We start from the raw sequence: 12,978 nt of genomic DNA on the forward strand, positions 1-12,978 counted from the left end.
CAATAAAGTCCACAGCAGCAGAACTAATGAAGCCTGGTGTCCTCCATGCCCTGCTTTTTTTTTTCCTTTACCCTTTCTTCAGCCTCTTCCATGTCCCTGTGACCCTGTCAGCTGGACAGAAAGGGAACATAGTGCTGCTGGTTGGGATCGCTGCAGGAGGCATGCTGAGTGGCTGAGTTGTAGTGGCTCTGTTTTTCTCCTCAGAGGATGCTCTGGTCTGTTGTTTCCAGCTGCTGATTCTCAGAAATCCTTTTAGACATTGTTATTTTCAGTCTTTCTACCATCTTACAGGTATGGTGGAGGTGTCAAATGGATTAGAAATTCATTTGCAGGAGATAGGATGACAACAGAGCAGCCATGTAAAGATTTTTCTTCTCCTCTTCTTTTCCTCCCTCCTCTTCTTTTCCTCCCTCCTCTTCTTTTCCTCCCTCCTCTTCTTTTCCTCCCTCCTCTTCTTTTCCTCCCTCCTCTTCTTTTCCTCCCTCCTCTTCTTTTCCTCCCTCCTCTTCTTTTCCTCCCTCCTCTTCTTTTCCTCCCTCCTCTTCTTTTCCTCCCTCCTCTTCTTTTCCTCCCTCCTCTTCTTTTCCTCCCTCCTCTTCTTTTCCTCCCTCCTCTTCTTTTCCTCCCTCCTCTTCTTTTCCTCCCTCCTCTTCTTTTCCTCCCTCCTCTTCTTTTCCTCCCTCCTCTTCTTTTCCTCCCTCCTCTTCTTTTCCTCCCTCCTCTTCTTTTCCTCCCTCCTCTTCTTTTCCTCCCTCCTCTTCTTTTCCTCCCTCCTCTTCTTTTCCTCCCTCCTCTTCTTTTCCTCCCTCCTCTTCTTTTCCTCCCTCCTCTTCTTTTCCTCCCTCCTCTTCTTTTCTTTTCCTCCCTCCTCTTCTTTTCTTTTCCTCCCTCCTCTTCTTTTCTTTTCCTCCCTCCTCTTCTTTTCTTTTCCTCCCTCCTCTTCTTTTCTTTTCCTCCCTCCTCTTCTTTTCTTTTCCTCCCTCCTCTTCTTTTCTTTTCCTCCCTCCTCTTCTTTTCTTTTCCTCCCTCCTCTTCTTTTCTTTTCCTCCCTCCTCTTCTTTTCTTTTCCTCCCTCCTCTTCTTTTCTTTTCCTCCCTCCTCTTCTTTTCTTTTCCTCCCTCCTCTTCTTTTCTTTTCCTCCCTCCTCTTCTTTTCTTTTCCTCCCTCCTCTTCTTTTCTTTTCCTCCCTCCTCTTCTTTTCTTTTCCTCCCTCCTCTTCTTTTCTTTTCCTCCCTCCTCTTCTTTTCTTTTCCTCCCTCCTCTTCTTTTCTTTTCCTCCCTCCTCTTCTTTTCTTTTCCTCCCTCCTCTTCTTTTCTTTTCCTCCCTCCTCTTCTTTTCTTTTCCTCCCTCCTCTTCTTTTCTTTTCCTCCCTCCTCTTCTTTTCTTTTCCTCCCTCCTCTTCTTTTCTTTTCCTCCCTCCTCTTCTTTTCTTTTCCTCCCTCCTCTTCTTTTCTTTTCCTCCCTCCTCTTCTTTTCTTTTCCTCCCTCCTCTTCTTTTCTTTTCCTCCCTCCTCTTCTTTTCTTTTCCTCCCTCCTCTTCTTTTCTTTTCCTCCCTCCTCTTCTTTTCTTTTCCTCCCTCCTCTTCTTTTCTTTTCCTCCCTCCTCTTCTTTTCTTTTCCTCCCTCCTCTTCTTTTCTTTTCCTCCCTCCTCTTCTTTTCTTTTCCTCCCTCCTCTTCTTTTCTTTTCCTCCCTCCTCTTCTTTTCTTTTCCTCCCTCCTCTTCTTTTCTTTTCCTCCCTCCTCTTCTTTTCTTTTCCTCCCTCCTCTTCTTTTCTTTTCCTCCCTCCTCTTCTTTTCTTTTCCTCCCTCCTCTTCTTTTCTTTTCCTCCCTCCTCTTCTTTTCTTTTCCTCCCTCCTCTTCTTTTCTTTTCCTCCCTCCTCTTCTTTTCTTTTCCTCCCTCCTCTTCTTTTCTTTTCCTCCCTCCTCTTCTTTTCTTTTCCTCCCTCCTCTTCTTTTCTTTTCCTCCCTCCTCTTCTTTTCTTTTCCTCCCTCTTCTTCATTAGCCAGAGCTACATAATAGAGCTCATTTTGGTTTGGTTAGTGAGGAACCATATAATAGGAAGCAGCCTATGCCAGTGTAATTATGTCTGCTCTAGGTGCTTTGGTTTTGATGTTTTTTCCCCTGACATTGCTGTTTTAATGAGGAGTGATGTTTTTAACTGAGGCACTGATGCCAAACCAGCTTTTGACCAGGCCATTTGGGTCCTGGAATGTTCCTGTCCAGATCCTGTGAAGCCCTCATAGTTTTTACTTGCAGAGAGGTTACAGCATAGATGCTGCAGTACTGTTTTGTGTGGTGGCCAAACTAACTACTCAAACTGTTTACATTTGTGGTGTTGGGGAGTTTTTCAAAGCTGATTGTGTATGTGAGGTTGTGGAGGGTGTAAAATGTCGTGACACTGCTCATGATTTGTCTTTCTCAGAAGAATCAGTGACAAAAGGAAGCCATAGTTCTGGTGATAAACACAGCTCTATTTGTGACTGTAAGTTTCAGTTCATCATGTGGAATGTGAAGGGATTGAGGCTTTCTGCTCTGCTTGGGGTTCTGTGAGATTTAACCTGAGTGCTTCTCTTCATCAGGAGTGGTGGTTGTGGATGAGTTACACATGCTGGGAGACTCTCATCGAGGATATCTGCTGGAACTCCTTCTGACCAAAGTTAGATACGTCACAGAGAAGGTTGCAAAGCGGTGTGTGGTCCAGGATGTTCATCCCTTAAAGCTGAATTATAGAATAGAATAGAATAGAATAGACCAGGTTGGAAGAGACCTTCAATGGCTCCAAATATTTTGTTCTCTGGCTGACAGGAAATTTGGGTTAGCTCCAGAGTTTTTGTAAGAGTAATGACCTAGGCTCTGGTTATTAAGGCCTCATCATGTCATCTCTCTCAACCCTACCATTGTAGTCAAAAATCTCTTTACCTAATGGTTTTCAATTTGTGTGCTGCCATGGGATTCACTCTCTCAGGAGAAGGAGTAAACAAAAGCTTCAACCTTACATTTTTAGCCCACTGAAATTTGCTTCAATCTGTAAACTATCTTTGCAGATTCTGCTGGTGGGCTTGTCCTGCTTAATTACAGTGTCACAGTATCACCAAGGTTGGAAGAGACCTCGAGGATCATCGACTCCAACCTGTCACCACAGACCTCATGACTAGACCATGGCACCAAGTGCCACATCCAATCCCCTCTCGAACACCTCCAGGGATGGTGACTCCACCACCTCCCTGGGCAGCACATTCCAATGATGAATGACTCTCTCTGTGAAGAACTTTCTCCTCACCTTGAACCTAAACCTCCCCTGGCACAGCTTGAGACTGTGTCCTCTTGTTCTGGTGCTGGTTGCCTGGGAGAAGAGACCAGTGTTGCCTGGAGTGGAGTATTTATCCTACTGAAATGCTCAGGGATTGCAGAGGACTGGTCATGCTGTTAACTTCTCAGTGGTCAGCTGATCAGAAGATTTAGGAGGGTATTCCAGCAACCTGCAGCTTAAATGGTGAAGCTGTGCTAGCAAATGTTTAAAGACCCTGCATAAGAGAGAGTCTGCCTCTCCACAGCTTCCTCATCAGTGCCTGGCCTTTTGAACTCCAGCTTCTAGTCTTGTTTCCTCTGTCTTGGCCTTGTTAGGACAACCAGGATCATTCAAGAAGGTTCAGGCTGTTTCTGAGCTTACACTTAGCCATTTTTGTCTTTCTTTAAAGTCTCAATTTGTGGCTCAGGGCAGTTCCAGTGAATAGTTTTCAAAATGTAGACTTAGGAGAAGGAAAAAAAATAATCCCCTTACTGTGTGGATGTAAAAGCCTGAATTAAAATACACATTCACATATCTAAATTGATGTTTTGTGTTTTCAGGTCTGTAAAGAGTCCATTACTTCTTGCTGCCCTCAGTGGAAGCGGCTGTTCAGCACTTTGGGAACTGAAGCTGCCTTCTTTGCTGAGCTAAGGGCTTTGGTTCCCAGAAAGACCTTAGCCATCTGAAAGTGAAACAAATGGGAGTGTTTTAATTAAGGCATTTAAGCTTAGAAAGACTGCAGTTGAGCCTGGGCCATTTCTATGCTGCCATGTTTTTATTAACGGCAAGGAACTAGTTTGTTGATTTGTTTTCAGTTTCTACACATATGCAGTCAGTTTTTCATGCTGGAAGATGCATACATTTTGGGTTCAAAGTGATAAAAAAGCTGAATTGCCCTGCTGTCAATGCATAACTTATTTGCTGAGAATAGAATCTGGCTTCTTTCTTTTCCAAGAAGCAGAAAGGGGGCTGGTTAGCTCAGTTGGTTAGCGCGTGGTGCTAATAACGCCAAGGTTGTGGGTTCGATCCCCGTACGGGCCAATACCGAACTTTTTTGTGTCCAGTTCTGGGCCCCTCAGTTTAAGAAGGACATTGAGACACTTGAACGTGTCCAGAGAAGGGCAACAAGGCTGGGGAGAGGCCTTGAGCACAGCCCTGTGAGGAGAGGCTGAGGGAGCTGGGGTTGTTTAGCCTGGAGAAGAGGATGCTCAGGGGTGACCTCATTGTCATCTACAACTACCTGAACACCAGAACAAGAGGACACAGTCTCAAGCTGTGTCAGGGGAGGTTTAGACTCGAGGTGAGGAGGAAATTCTTCACCGAGAGAGTCATTCATCATTGGAATGTGGTGCCCAGGGAGGTGGTGGAGTCACCATCCCTGACGGTGTTCAGGAGGAGATTGGATGTGGCACTTGGTGCCATGGTCTAGTCATGAGGTCTGTGTTGATAGGTTGGACTCGATGATCCTCGAGGTCCTTTCCAACCTAAGTGATACTGTGAAACAAAAATGGCAAACTTCAGACTGCAGAGGGAAGTAGATTAAGGTCCTTTTGCTGAATCCTGTTTTCCTGTTTAACTTGTGGTGTCACTAACATTAATTTCCTTTTAACCACCCCCAGGAAGGCGAAGAAGACCAGTCCTGGTTTTAGTGGGATACAGATAGTAGGCATGAGTGCTACCCTGCCTAACTTGGGGCTCCTGGCCTCATGGTTAGATGCAGAGCTCTACTGTACGGATTTTCGCCCCGTGCCTCTCAAGGAGTGGGTGAAAATTGGCAGCCATATTTATGACTCCTCCATGAATCTGGTGCGTGAATTCCAGCCCAAGCTCCAGCTGAAGGTAATAAAGCTCTGAGCAGTGGCTCAGAGATAACACTTTTTGTACAGCTGAGGTTAAAAAAAGACTGCTACTGGTCTGGTTGAAATGTCAGTTGATGACATTCCTGCCATCGTTGTGTATTTCATAAGTTACATGCTCAAACTGTTGGTGAAGCTGCTAAATGATTTAAATGTGTCAGTGATTAGAAGGCAGAGGTCCATCCTGATCCTTCTGAGTCTTTTTTCAGTGTTTAGTACTGCTGTGCACTTAAGAAGAATGCTTTTTTCTCTTCCTCCTTTGGGCTGCTTGCTGAAAGAGAGCCTGGCTTAGCCAAGCAAAACAGATCGGTTGCAGGAACTCTTAGGATCTTGTGGTGGTTTGAGCCTTAACTGGGACTTAAGAGCTCAGATGGGGGCAAGGCTGAGAATCTCTCCCCCGCTCCCCCCTCCTCCTTCCCAGTAGAGAGGAAAAAGAAAGGGAAGGAGCAAACCCACCAAGAAATAATTTGGAGTGGGCTTGGAAGTAGAGAGGTAAAGAGTTTTCTTTAAACAATATATATATATCTGTGTGTGTGTAAAAAACAATGACAGGTAAGGTTCACAAGGGCAAGGAATGAGGATGGATGGGAGGGAAAAAAAGCAGAATACAAAAGCAGTCTCTCTGAAGAGGCACAGAGGCAGCAGGGAGAAGGATCAGGCCTGACCACATGGCAGAGGAGCAGGAAGGCAGCTGCAGTAGCTCTCGTCTAGGAAAGGCAGGAGCCAGGAAGAGCTAATGGCTGCAGTGTCCTCCCTTTTATACCCTACCTGGGCAGGGAGGGGGAGTGGAGCAGACTCAGATTCCCAGGGGGAAAATGCCCTGCAGGGAGGGCAATTCTCTTACAAGCCCTCCCCCCCTGTTTTCAGGATGGGTGTTAACCCATCACAGATCTCAAACCCAGAAAAGACAAGCTCTGAACAGTTGGGTTTTGCATGTGCATCTCTGTAAGTAAACACAAAAGCCTTCCCCTGTGCTCTGAACAGCCTTTGGTCAGCAGTGCTAGCTGGATGCATCTTACTGGGGATGACTGCATCTCATGCTTTTAGGTCAGACATCCTAGTTGCTAAGTCTTTCTCTGTTACTGCAGAGGGTTATTTTCCTTCAGGGCTGTTCTCACTTCTTCCCTATTGCAGTTAGCTGTAACATGGAGGTTACAGTGATATGTTGTGATTCTGAGGGTTTGGTGGTTTTTTGTGTGTGCACTGTATCACAGTATCACTAAGGTTGGAAGAGACCTCGAGGATCATCGAGACCAACCTGTTACCACAGACCTCATGACTAGACCATGGCACCAAGTGCCACATCCAATCCCCTCTTGAACACCTCCAGGGATGGTGACTCCACCACGTCCCCGGGCAGCACATTCCAATTACTAATGACTCTCTCAGTGAAGAACTTTCTCCTCACCTCCAGCCTAAACTTCCCCTGGTGCAGCTTGAGACTGTGTCCTCTTGTTCTGGTGCTGGTTGCCTGGGAGAAGAGACCAACCCCTTCCTGGCTACAACCTCCCTTCAGGTAGTTGTAGAGAGCAATAAAGTCTCCCCTGAGCCTCCTTTCCTCCAGGCTAAGCAACCCCAGCTCCCTCAGCCTCTCCTCACAGGGCTGTGCTCAAGGCCTCTCCCCAGCCTTGTTGCCCTTCTCTGGACACATTCAAGTCTCTCAATGTCCTTCTTAAACTGAGGGGCCCAGAACTGTGTGGCCTTCATTAAACAGATTTATGAAAGCAAGACTTAAAACCTAAGTTTTTTTCATAGATAGGTCTAGAGCTCTCCTCAACAATGTGGTCATATGAGTTCTTGGACTTCCTAAAGCTGGACAGAAACTAATATGACAGTGCTTTGTCTTCTGCTTCAAGTCAGAAAGAGGAATAAAGAAGACGAGTACAGTGTCCAGTTCTGGGCCCCTCAGTTTAGGAAGGAGGTTGACTTGCTGGAATGAGTCCAGAGAAGGACAACGAAGTTGGTGAGGGGCTTGGAACACAGCCCTGTGAGGAGAGGCTGAGGGAGCTGGGGTTGCTTAGCCTGGAGAAGAGGAGACTCAGGGGTGACCTTCTTGCTGTCTACAACTACCTGAAGGGAGGTTGTAGACAGGCAGAGGTTGGTCTCTTCTCCCAGGCAACCAGCACCAGAACAAGAGGACACAGTCTCAGGCTGTGCCAGAGGAGGTTCAGGCTGAAGGTCAGGAGGAAGTTCTACACAGAGAGAGTGATTGCCCGTTGGAATGGGCTGCCTGGGGAGGTGGTGGAGTTGCCATCGCTGGAGGTGTTTAGGAGGAGACTTGACAGGGTGCTTGGTGCCATGGGTTAGTTGGTTGGGTGGTGTTGGATGATAGGTTGGACACAATGATCTTGAAGGTCTCTTCCAACCTGGTCTGGTCTGGTCTATTCTATTCTAACTGTGACACAACAAAATGAGAGCATTTAGAAATCCCATTCAGTATGAGAGTGCACTGACAGTATTTTGTCTCCCTTCAGGGAGATGAAGACCACGTGGTGAGCCTCTGCTATGAGACTGTTTGTGATGGCCATTCCGTCCTGCTTTTCTGTCCCTCCAAGAACTGGTGTGAGAAGCTGGCAGGCATCATTGCCAGGGAATTCTACAGTTTGCAACAGGCTGAGAGTAAGAGGAAAGCAGTTAATAGAAGAATGTGGTCTGCACAATGCCTTTAATTAAAAATGATAGAAACTGTAAAAATATTTTCTCTCTCAAGGTTCTGCAAAAACCTCAGCCTGTGCCCAAACTGCTGTGGACAGAGAAGGCATTGAAGAGGTCCTGGATCAGCTAAAGCGTTCTGTCACAGGCCTGGACTCTGTGCTCCAACGTACTTTGCCATGGGGAGTGGCATTTCATCATGCAGGTATTCCTGGGTGTCTTGATCTTGAATTCTGTAATTCAGGGATCAGTCCTGGGACCAGGCTTGTTCAACATCTTTGTGGGTGCCATGGACAGTGGCATTGAGTGCACCCTCAGCAAGTTTGCTGATGACACCAAGCTGTGTGGTGAAGCAGACACACTGGAAGGAAGGGAGGCCATCCAGAGGGACCTTGACAGGCTGGAGAGGTGGGCACAAGCCAACCTCAGGAGGTTCAACAAGACCAAGTGCAGGGTCCTGCATCTGGGTGGAGGCAATCCCAGGCACAAATGCAGGCTGGGCAGGGACTGGCTGGAAAGCAGCCCTGAGGAGAGAGACTTGGGGGTGCTGGGGGAGGAGAAGCTCAACAGGAGCTCTCAGTGTGCACTTGCAGCCCACAAAGCCAATCAGATCCTGGGCTGCATCAGAAGTGTGGCAAGCAGGGCAAGGGAGATGATTCTCCCCCTCTGCTCAGCTCTGGTGAGACCCCACCTGGAGTACTGTGTCCAGTTCTGGAGCCCCTATTACAAGAGAGATCTGGAGGTGCTGGAAGGTGTCCAGAGCAGAGGCACGAGGATGATCAGAGGGCTGGAGCACCTCTCCTGTGAGGACAGACTGAAGGAGTTGGGGCTGTTCAGTCTGGAGAAGAGAAGGCTCCGAGGTGACCTCATTGTGGCCTTCCAGTATCTGAAGGGGGCTACAAGAAGGCTGGGGAAGGACTTCTCAGGATCTCAGGTAGTGATAGGACTAGGGGGAATGGAATGAAGCTGGAGGTGGGGAGATTGAGGCTGGAGGTGAGGAGGAAGTTCTTCCCCATGAGAGTGGTTGAAGCCCTGGAATGGGTTGTCCAGGGAGGTGGTTGAGGCCCCATCCCTGGAGGTGTTTAAGGCCAGGCTGGCTGAGGCTGTGGCCAGGCTGATCTAGTGTGGGGTGTCCCTGCCCATGGCAGGGGGGCTGGAACTAGATGATCCTTGTGGTCCCTTCCAACCCTGAATGATACTATGATACTATGATGTGGTTTAGCAGCAGACTTGGGTTGGACTTGATGACTTTAGAGGTCTTTTTCAACCAAAACCATTCTGTGGTTCTGTGATTAAGCCCTTAAATGCACTCTCACCATTCCTAGGTTGGCTGAAAGTCATCTCTCCTCAGGTCTCACTTTTGAAGAACGGGACATCATTGAAGGAGCCTTTCGCCAGGGCTTGATCAGAGTTCTAGCAGCAACCTCCACGCTCTCCTCCGGAGTCAATCTGCCTGCGCGCCGAGTGATCATACGAACTCCCATGTTTGGTGGCAAACTGCTGGACACTCTCACTTACAAGCAGATGTCTGGAAGGGCTGGCAGGAAAGGAGTAGACACAGAGGGTAATCACAGCCTCTATTAACATTCTCTGGGAACGGTGTTAACCCAATTAAATCCAGGGCAGTGCTTCACAATTAGTGACTAATCATGATGAATTCCTCTGGTATTCAGTATGATGAAGTTAATCAGGATGAATTTGTTTGGTATTAGTGGAGCAGAAATTGTAATTCCCATGTGATTCTTTTCACTGCATAGGACTGACTTTGGTGTTTACATATCAGTTGCTTCAGGAAGGGGCTGTTCCCTCCTTGGAGTTCTTTTTGGCTGCTAAAGCTGGATTGTTCATTTGCCTTAATGCTGTGATTCTATCAGTTCACTGTTATGGTTTCAGTGGGAAAGTCTGCAGTAAACCATCGTTGGACAGACATCAAATTATGGTTGTAGACTTTAAAGGCATTTCTCACATTTTCATAGAAGCATAGAATCAATAAGGTGGGGAAAAAAAAACCCCAAACTTATTGATTCTTTCTTCCAACCTTATTGATTCTATGCTTCTATGAAAATGTGAGAAATGCCTTTAAAGGCTACAACCATAATTTGATGAACCTCTGAGTCTGGAGTTTGGGTTTGTATTTATTAAAGTCCACTCACCATAACTTTCATGGAGCTAGAAAGTAGTGATGTGACAGGGAAATAGGGGCAGTGGTTCATAGGTAATAACAGTGTCTTCATGCACACAGCATTAACTGTTTGGTGTCCAACAAAACAGCCCTGCCTGTTGTTTTAATTTTGTGGTGGTTTGAGGCTATGCCTCTAAAATTCAGTTACAGATTTGGAGCAGAAAAGTAGACAAAAATATAAATGAATCACTGTTGGGTGTAAAAAGGAAAACAAAAGATTATTCTAAACCAATTCCTTGGGTAAATACCTGGAATAGGAGAAGCTGTACCACTACAATTCTTCCCTTTTTTTCTCTTCTTTTCTGATCTCTGGCTGTTTTGCTTTGCTTGGGAGAGATAATCTGTCTGCTTTGGCTGGCCTTGGCTAAGTCTAACTTCTCTGCTCCTTTCCCTTTTCCCTTTGTGTACAGAGGGGTAAGGGGAGAGGTCCTTGGCCAGGGGAGTTCTTGTGCTGTTTATTAATTGTTAATATCTGTATAATATTGTATCTCCTGTATATTTTGTACACATTCACAGTAGCACAGTATCACCCAGGTTGGGAGACACCTCAAAGATCATCAAGTCCAACCTGTGATCACAGACCTCATGACTAGACCATGGCACCAAATGCCACATCCAGTCCCCTCTTGAACCCCTCCAGCCCATTCCAATGATGAATGACTCTCTCAGTGAAGAACTTTCTCCTCACCTCCAGCCTAAACTTCCCCTGGCACAGCTTGAGACTGTGTCCTCTTGTTCTGGTGCTGGTTGCCTGGGAGAAGAGACGAACTCCCTCCTGGCTACAACCCCCCTTCAGGTAGTTGTAGACAGCAATGAGGTCTCCCCTGAGCCTCCTCTTCTCCAGGCTAAGCAACCCCAGCTCCCTCAGCCTCTCCTCACAGGGCTGTGCTCAAGGCCTCTCCCCAGCCTCGTTGCCCTTCTCTGGACACGTTCATTGCATTCCGCTGCAGAGTGTAGATCTTGCTTGTAAATACAGCCTCATTTGCTTCTAACTGAGCTGGTCTGGCAAAGTTAATGTTGGGGGGGGAAACTTCAACCCACCATAATTTTGCATGGGAAACTTCTCTTCATAGCTCTTCATGGGGGGATCTGGAGGTGCTGGAAGGTGTCCAGAGAAGGGCCAGGAGGATGATCAGAGGGCTGGAGCACCTCTCCTGTGAGGACAGACTGAAGGAGCTGGGGCTGTTCAGTCTGGAGAAGAGAAGGCTCTGCGGTGACCTAATTGTGGCCTTCCAGTATCTGAAGGGGGCTACAGGAAGGCTGGGGAGGGACTGCTGAGGATCTCAGGTAGTGATAGGACTAGGGGGAATGGAATGAAGCTGGGGGTGGGGAGATTGAGGCTGGAGGTGAGGAGGAAGTTGTTCCCCATGAGAGTGGTGAAGCCCTGGAATGGGTTGTCCAGGAAGGTGGTTGAGGCCCTGTCCCTGGAGGTGTTTAAGCCCAGGCTGGCTGAGGCTGTGGCCAGGCTGATCTAGTGTGGGGTGTCCCTGCCCATGGCAGGGGGGTTGGAACTGGATATCCTTGTGGTCCCTTCCAACCCTGACTGATACTATGATACTATGACGTTTGGAGAGAGGCTGTTATGCAAGCATCAACCACAGGAGAAAATGAGAAGTTCAGCAGAAGCGGGAAGCGGGATTCGCCATCCCCATTGCCTGATTGGTGCTTGCTGGGGCTCTGTGTAAGCAGGCTGTTCTTACATGTCACTTTCTATTTTTGCCAGAGTAGCATAGCAACAGAGCATTCTGCGACCCATATCTCTGAGCTATGCCTATGTGCTGAAGCGAAGGGCAGCTGCGTGCTGTGCCTGGAACACTGCCAGGCTTTGTCATTTGAGTGGAGCTGGCAAGGGGTGAAAATCACATTACTCCTGGAAATTTGGGGGTTATTTTTTTAATTAATTTTATTTTCCCTTCAAGTTACAGTGATTAGTCCCCATTTTTTTTCCTTTGACAGTTCTGATGGGGCTGTGTTTTGCACAGTAAGCAGTTGAGTTGATGCTGATGAGCTCCACGAATGTCCCCCTTTTTTTTTGCTTCCACGCCACAGAGTCTTGTGGGTGAGAACATAAGCTGCAATACCAGCTGCTACCCTTCCACAGAGTAGGGAGACTGGAGGGCAGCAGCTTCAGCTGGAAAAAAATGCCTGGTGTGGATATGAAATTCAGCTGACAGAAGATAAATAGAATAGAACAGAATTAACCAGGTTGGATAAGACCTTCAAGATCGAGTCCAACCTATCACCCAACACCATCTAATCAACTAAACCATGGCACCAAGTGCCTCATCCAGGCTCTTGAACATATATGGGGGATTTCTCCTGTAATTTGGGTTCAAATATGTGGTTCATGCAATGGTTTTTGTCAGTGTCTTTAAATATTCTCAGTCTCAAGGAGTCCTTTCTAATTTTGCTCTCATGGGAAGTTGCTCTGTAAGGTGACTCATCCAGTCTCTTCTTGAACACCTCCAGCAATGGTGACTCCACCAACTCCCTGGGCTGCACATTCCAATGGCCAATCTCTCTTTCTGGGAAGAATTTCTTCCTACCATCCAGCCTAAACCTCCCCTGGCACAGCTTGAGACTGTGTCCTCTTGTTCTAGTGCTGGTTGCCTGGGAGAAGAGATCAACCCCTAGACTAGACTAGCCTAGAACAGAATTAACCAGGTTGGAAAAGACCTTGGAGATCATCAAGTCCAACCTATCACCCAACACCATCTAATCAACTAACCCATGGCACCAAGTGCCTCATCCAGTCTCTTCCTAAACACCTCTCCCAGGCAACCAGCACCAGAACAAGGGGACACAGTCTCAAGCTGCGCCAGGGGAGGTTTAGACTCGAGGTGAGGAGAAAGTTCTTCAGCGAGTGAGTCATTCGTCATTGGAATGTGCTGCCCAGGGAGGTGGTGGAGTCCCCATCCCTGGAGGTGTTCAAGAGGGGATTGGATGTGGCACTTGGTGCCATGGTCTAGTCCTGAGGTCTGTGTTGATAGGTTGG

General features: G+C 47.4%; 1 protein-coding gene and 1 non-coding gene across 2 annotated transcripts in view; both read left to right on the forward strand.

Annotated features, from left to right (window-relative positions):
- POLQ (DNA polymerase theta) overlaps nt 1-12,978 on the forward strand; it is an 87,453-nt gene that overhangs the window by 14,948 nt on the left and 59,527 nt on the right. The window contains exons 5-9 of the mRNA XM_068165981.1: nt 2,584-2,692; nt 4,913-5,132; nt 7,624-7,768; nt 7,860-8,006; nt 9,153-9,365. Coding sequence (XP_068022082.1) covers nt 2,584-2,692; nt 4,913-5,132; nt 7,624-7,768; nt 7,860-8,006; nt 9,153-9,365 — 834 coding nt within the window. The remainder of the gene's footprint in view (nt 1-2,583; nt 2,693-4,912; nt 5,133-7,623; nt 7,769-7,859; nt 8,007-9,152; nt 9,366-12,978) is intronic.
- TRNAI-AAU (transfer RNA isoleucine (anticodon AAU)) lies at nt 4,261-4,334 on the forward strand. Its single transcript has one exon. It is a non-coding gene; the product is annotated as a tRNA-Ile (tRNA).

The sequence above is a fragment of the Melanerpes formicivorus genome, unplaced genomic scaffold (genome assembly GCF_026170545.1).
Source record: "Melanerpes formicivorus ecotype bairdi unplaced genomic scaffold, bMelFor1.0.p_v2 SCAF_95, whole genome shotgun sequence".
Lineage (NCBI taxonomy): Eukaryota > Metazoa > Chordata > Aves > Piciformes > Picidae > Melanerpes > Melanerpes formicivorus.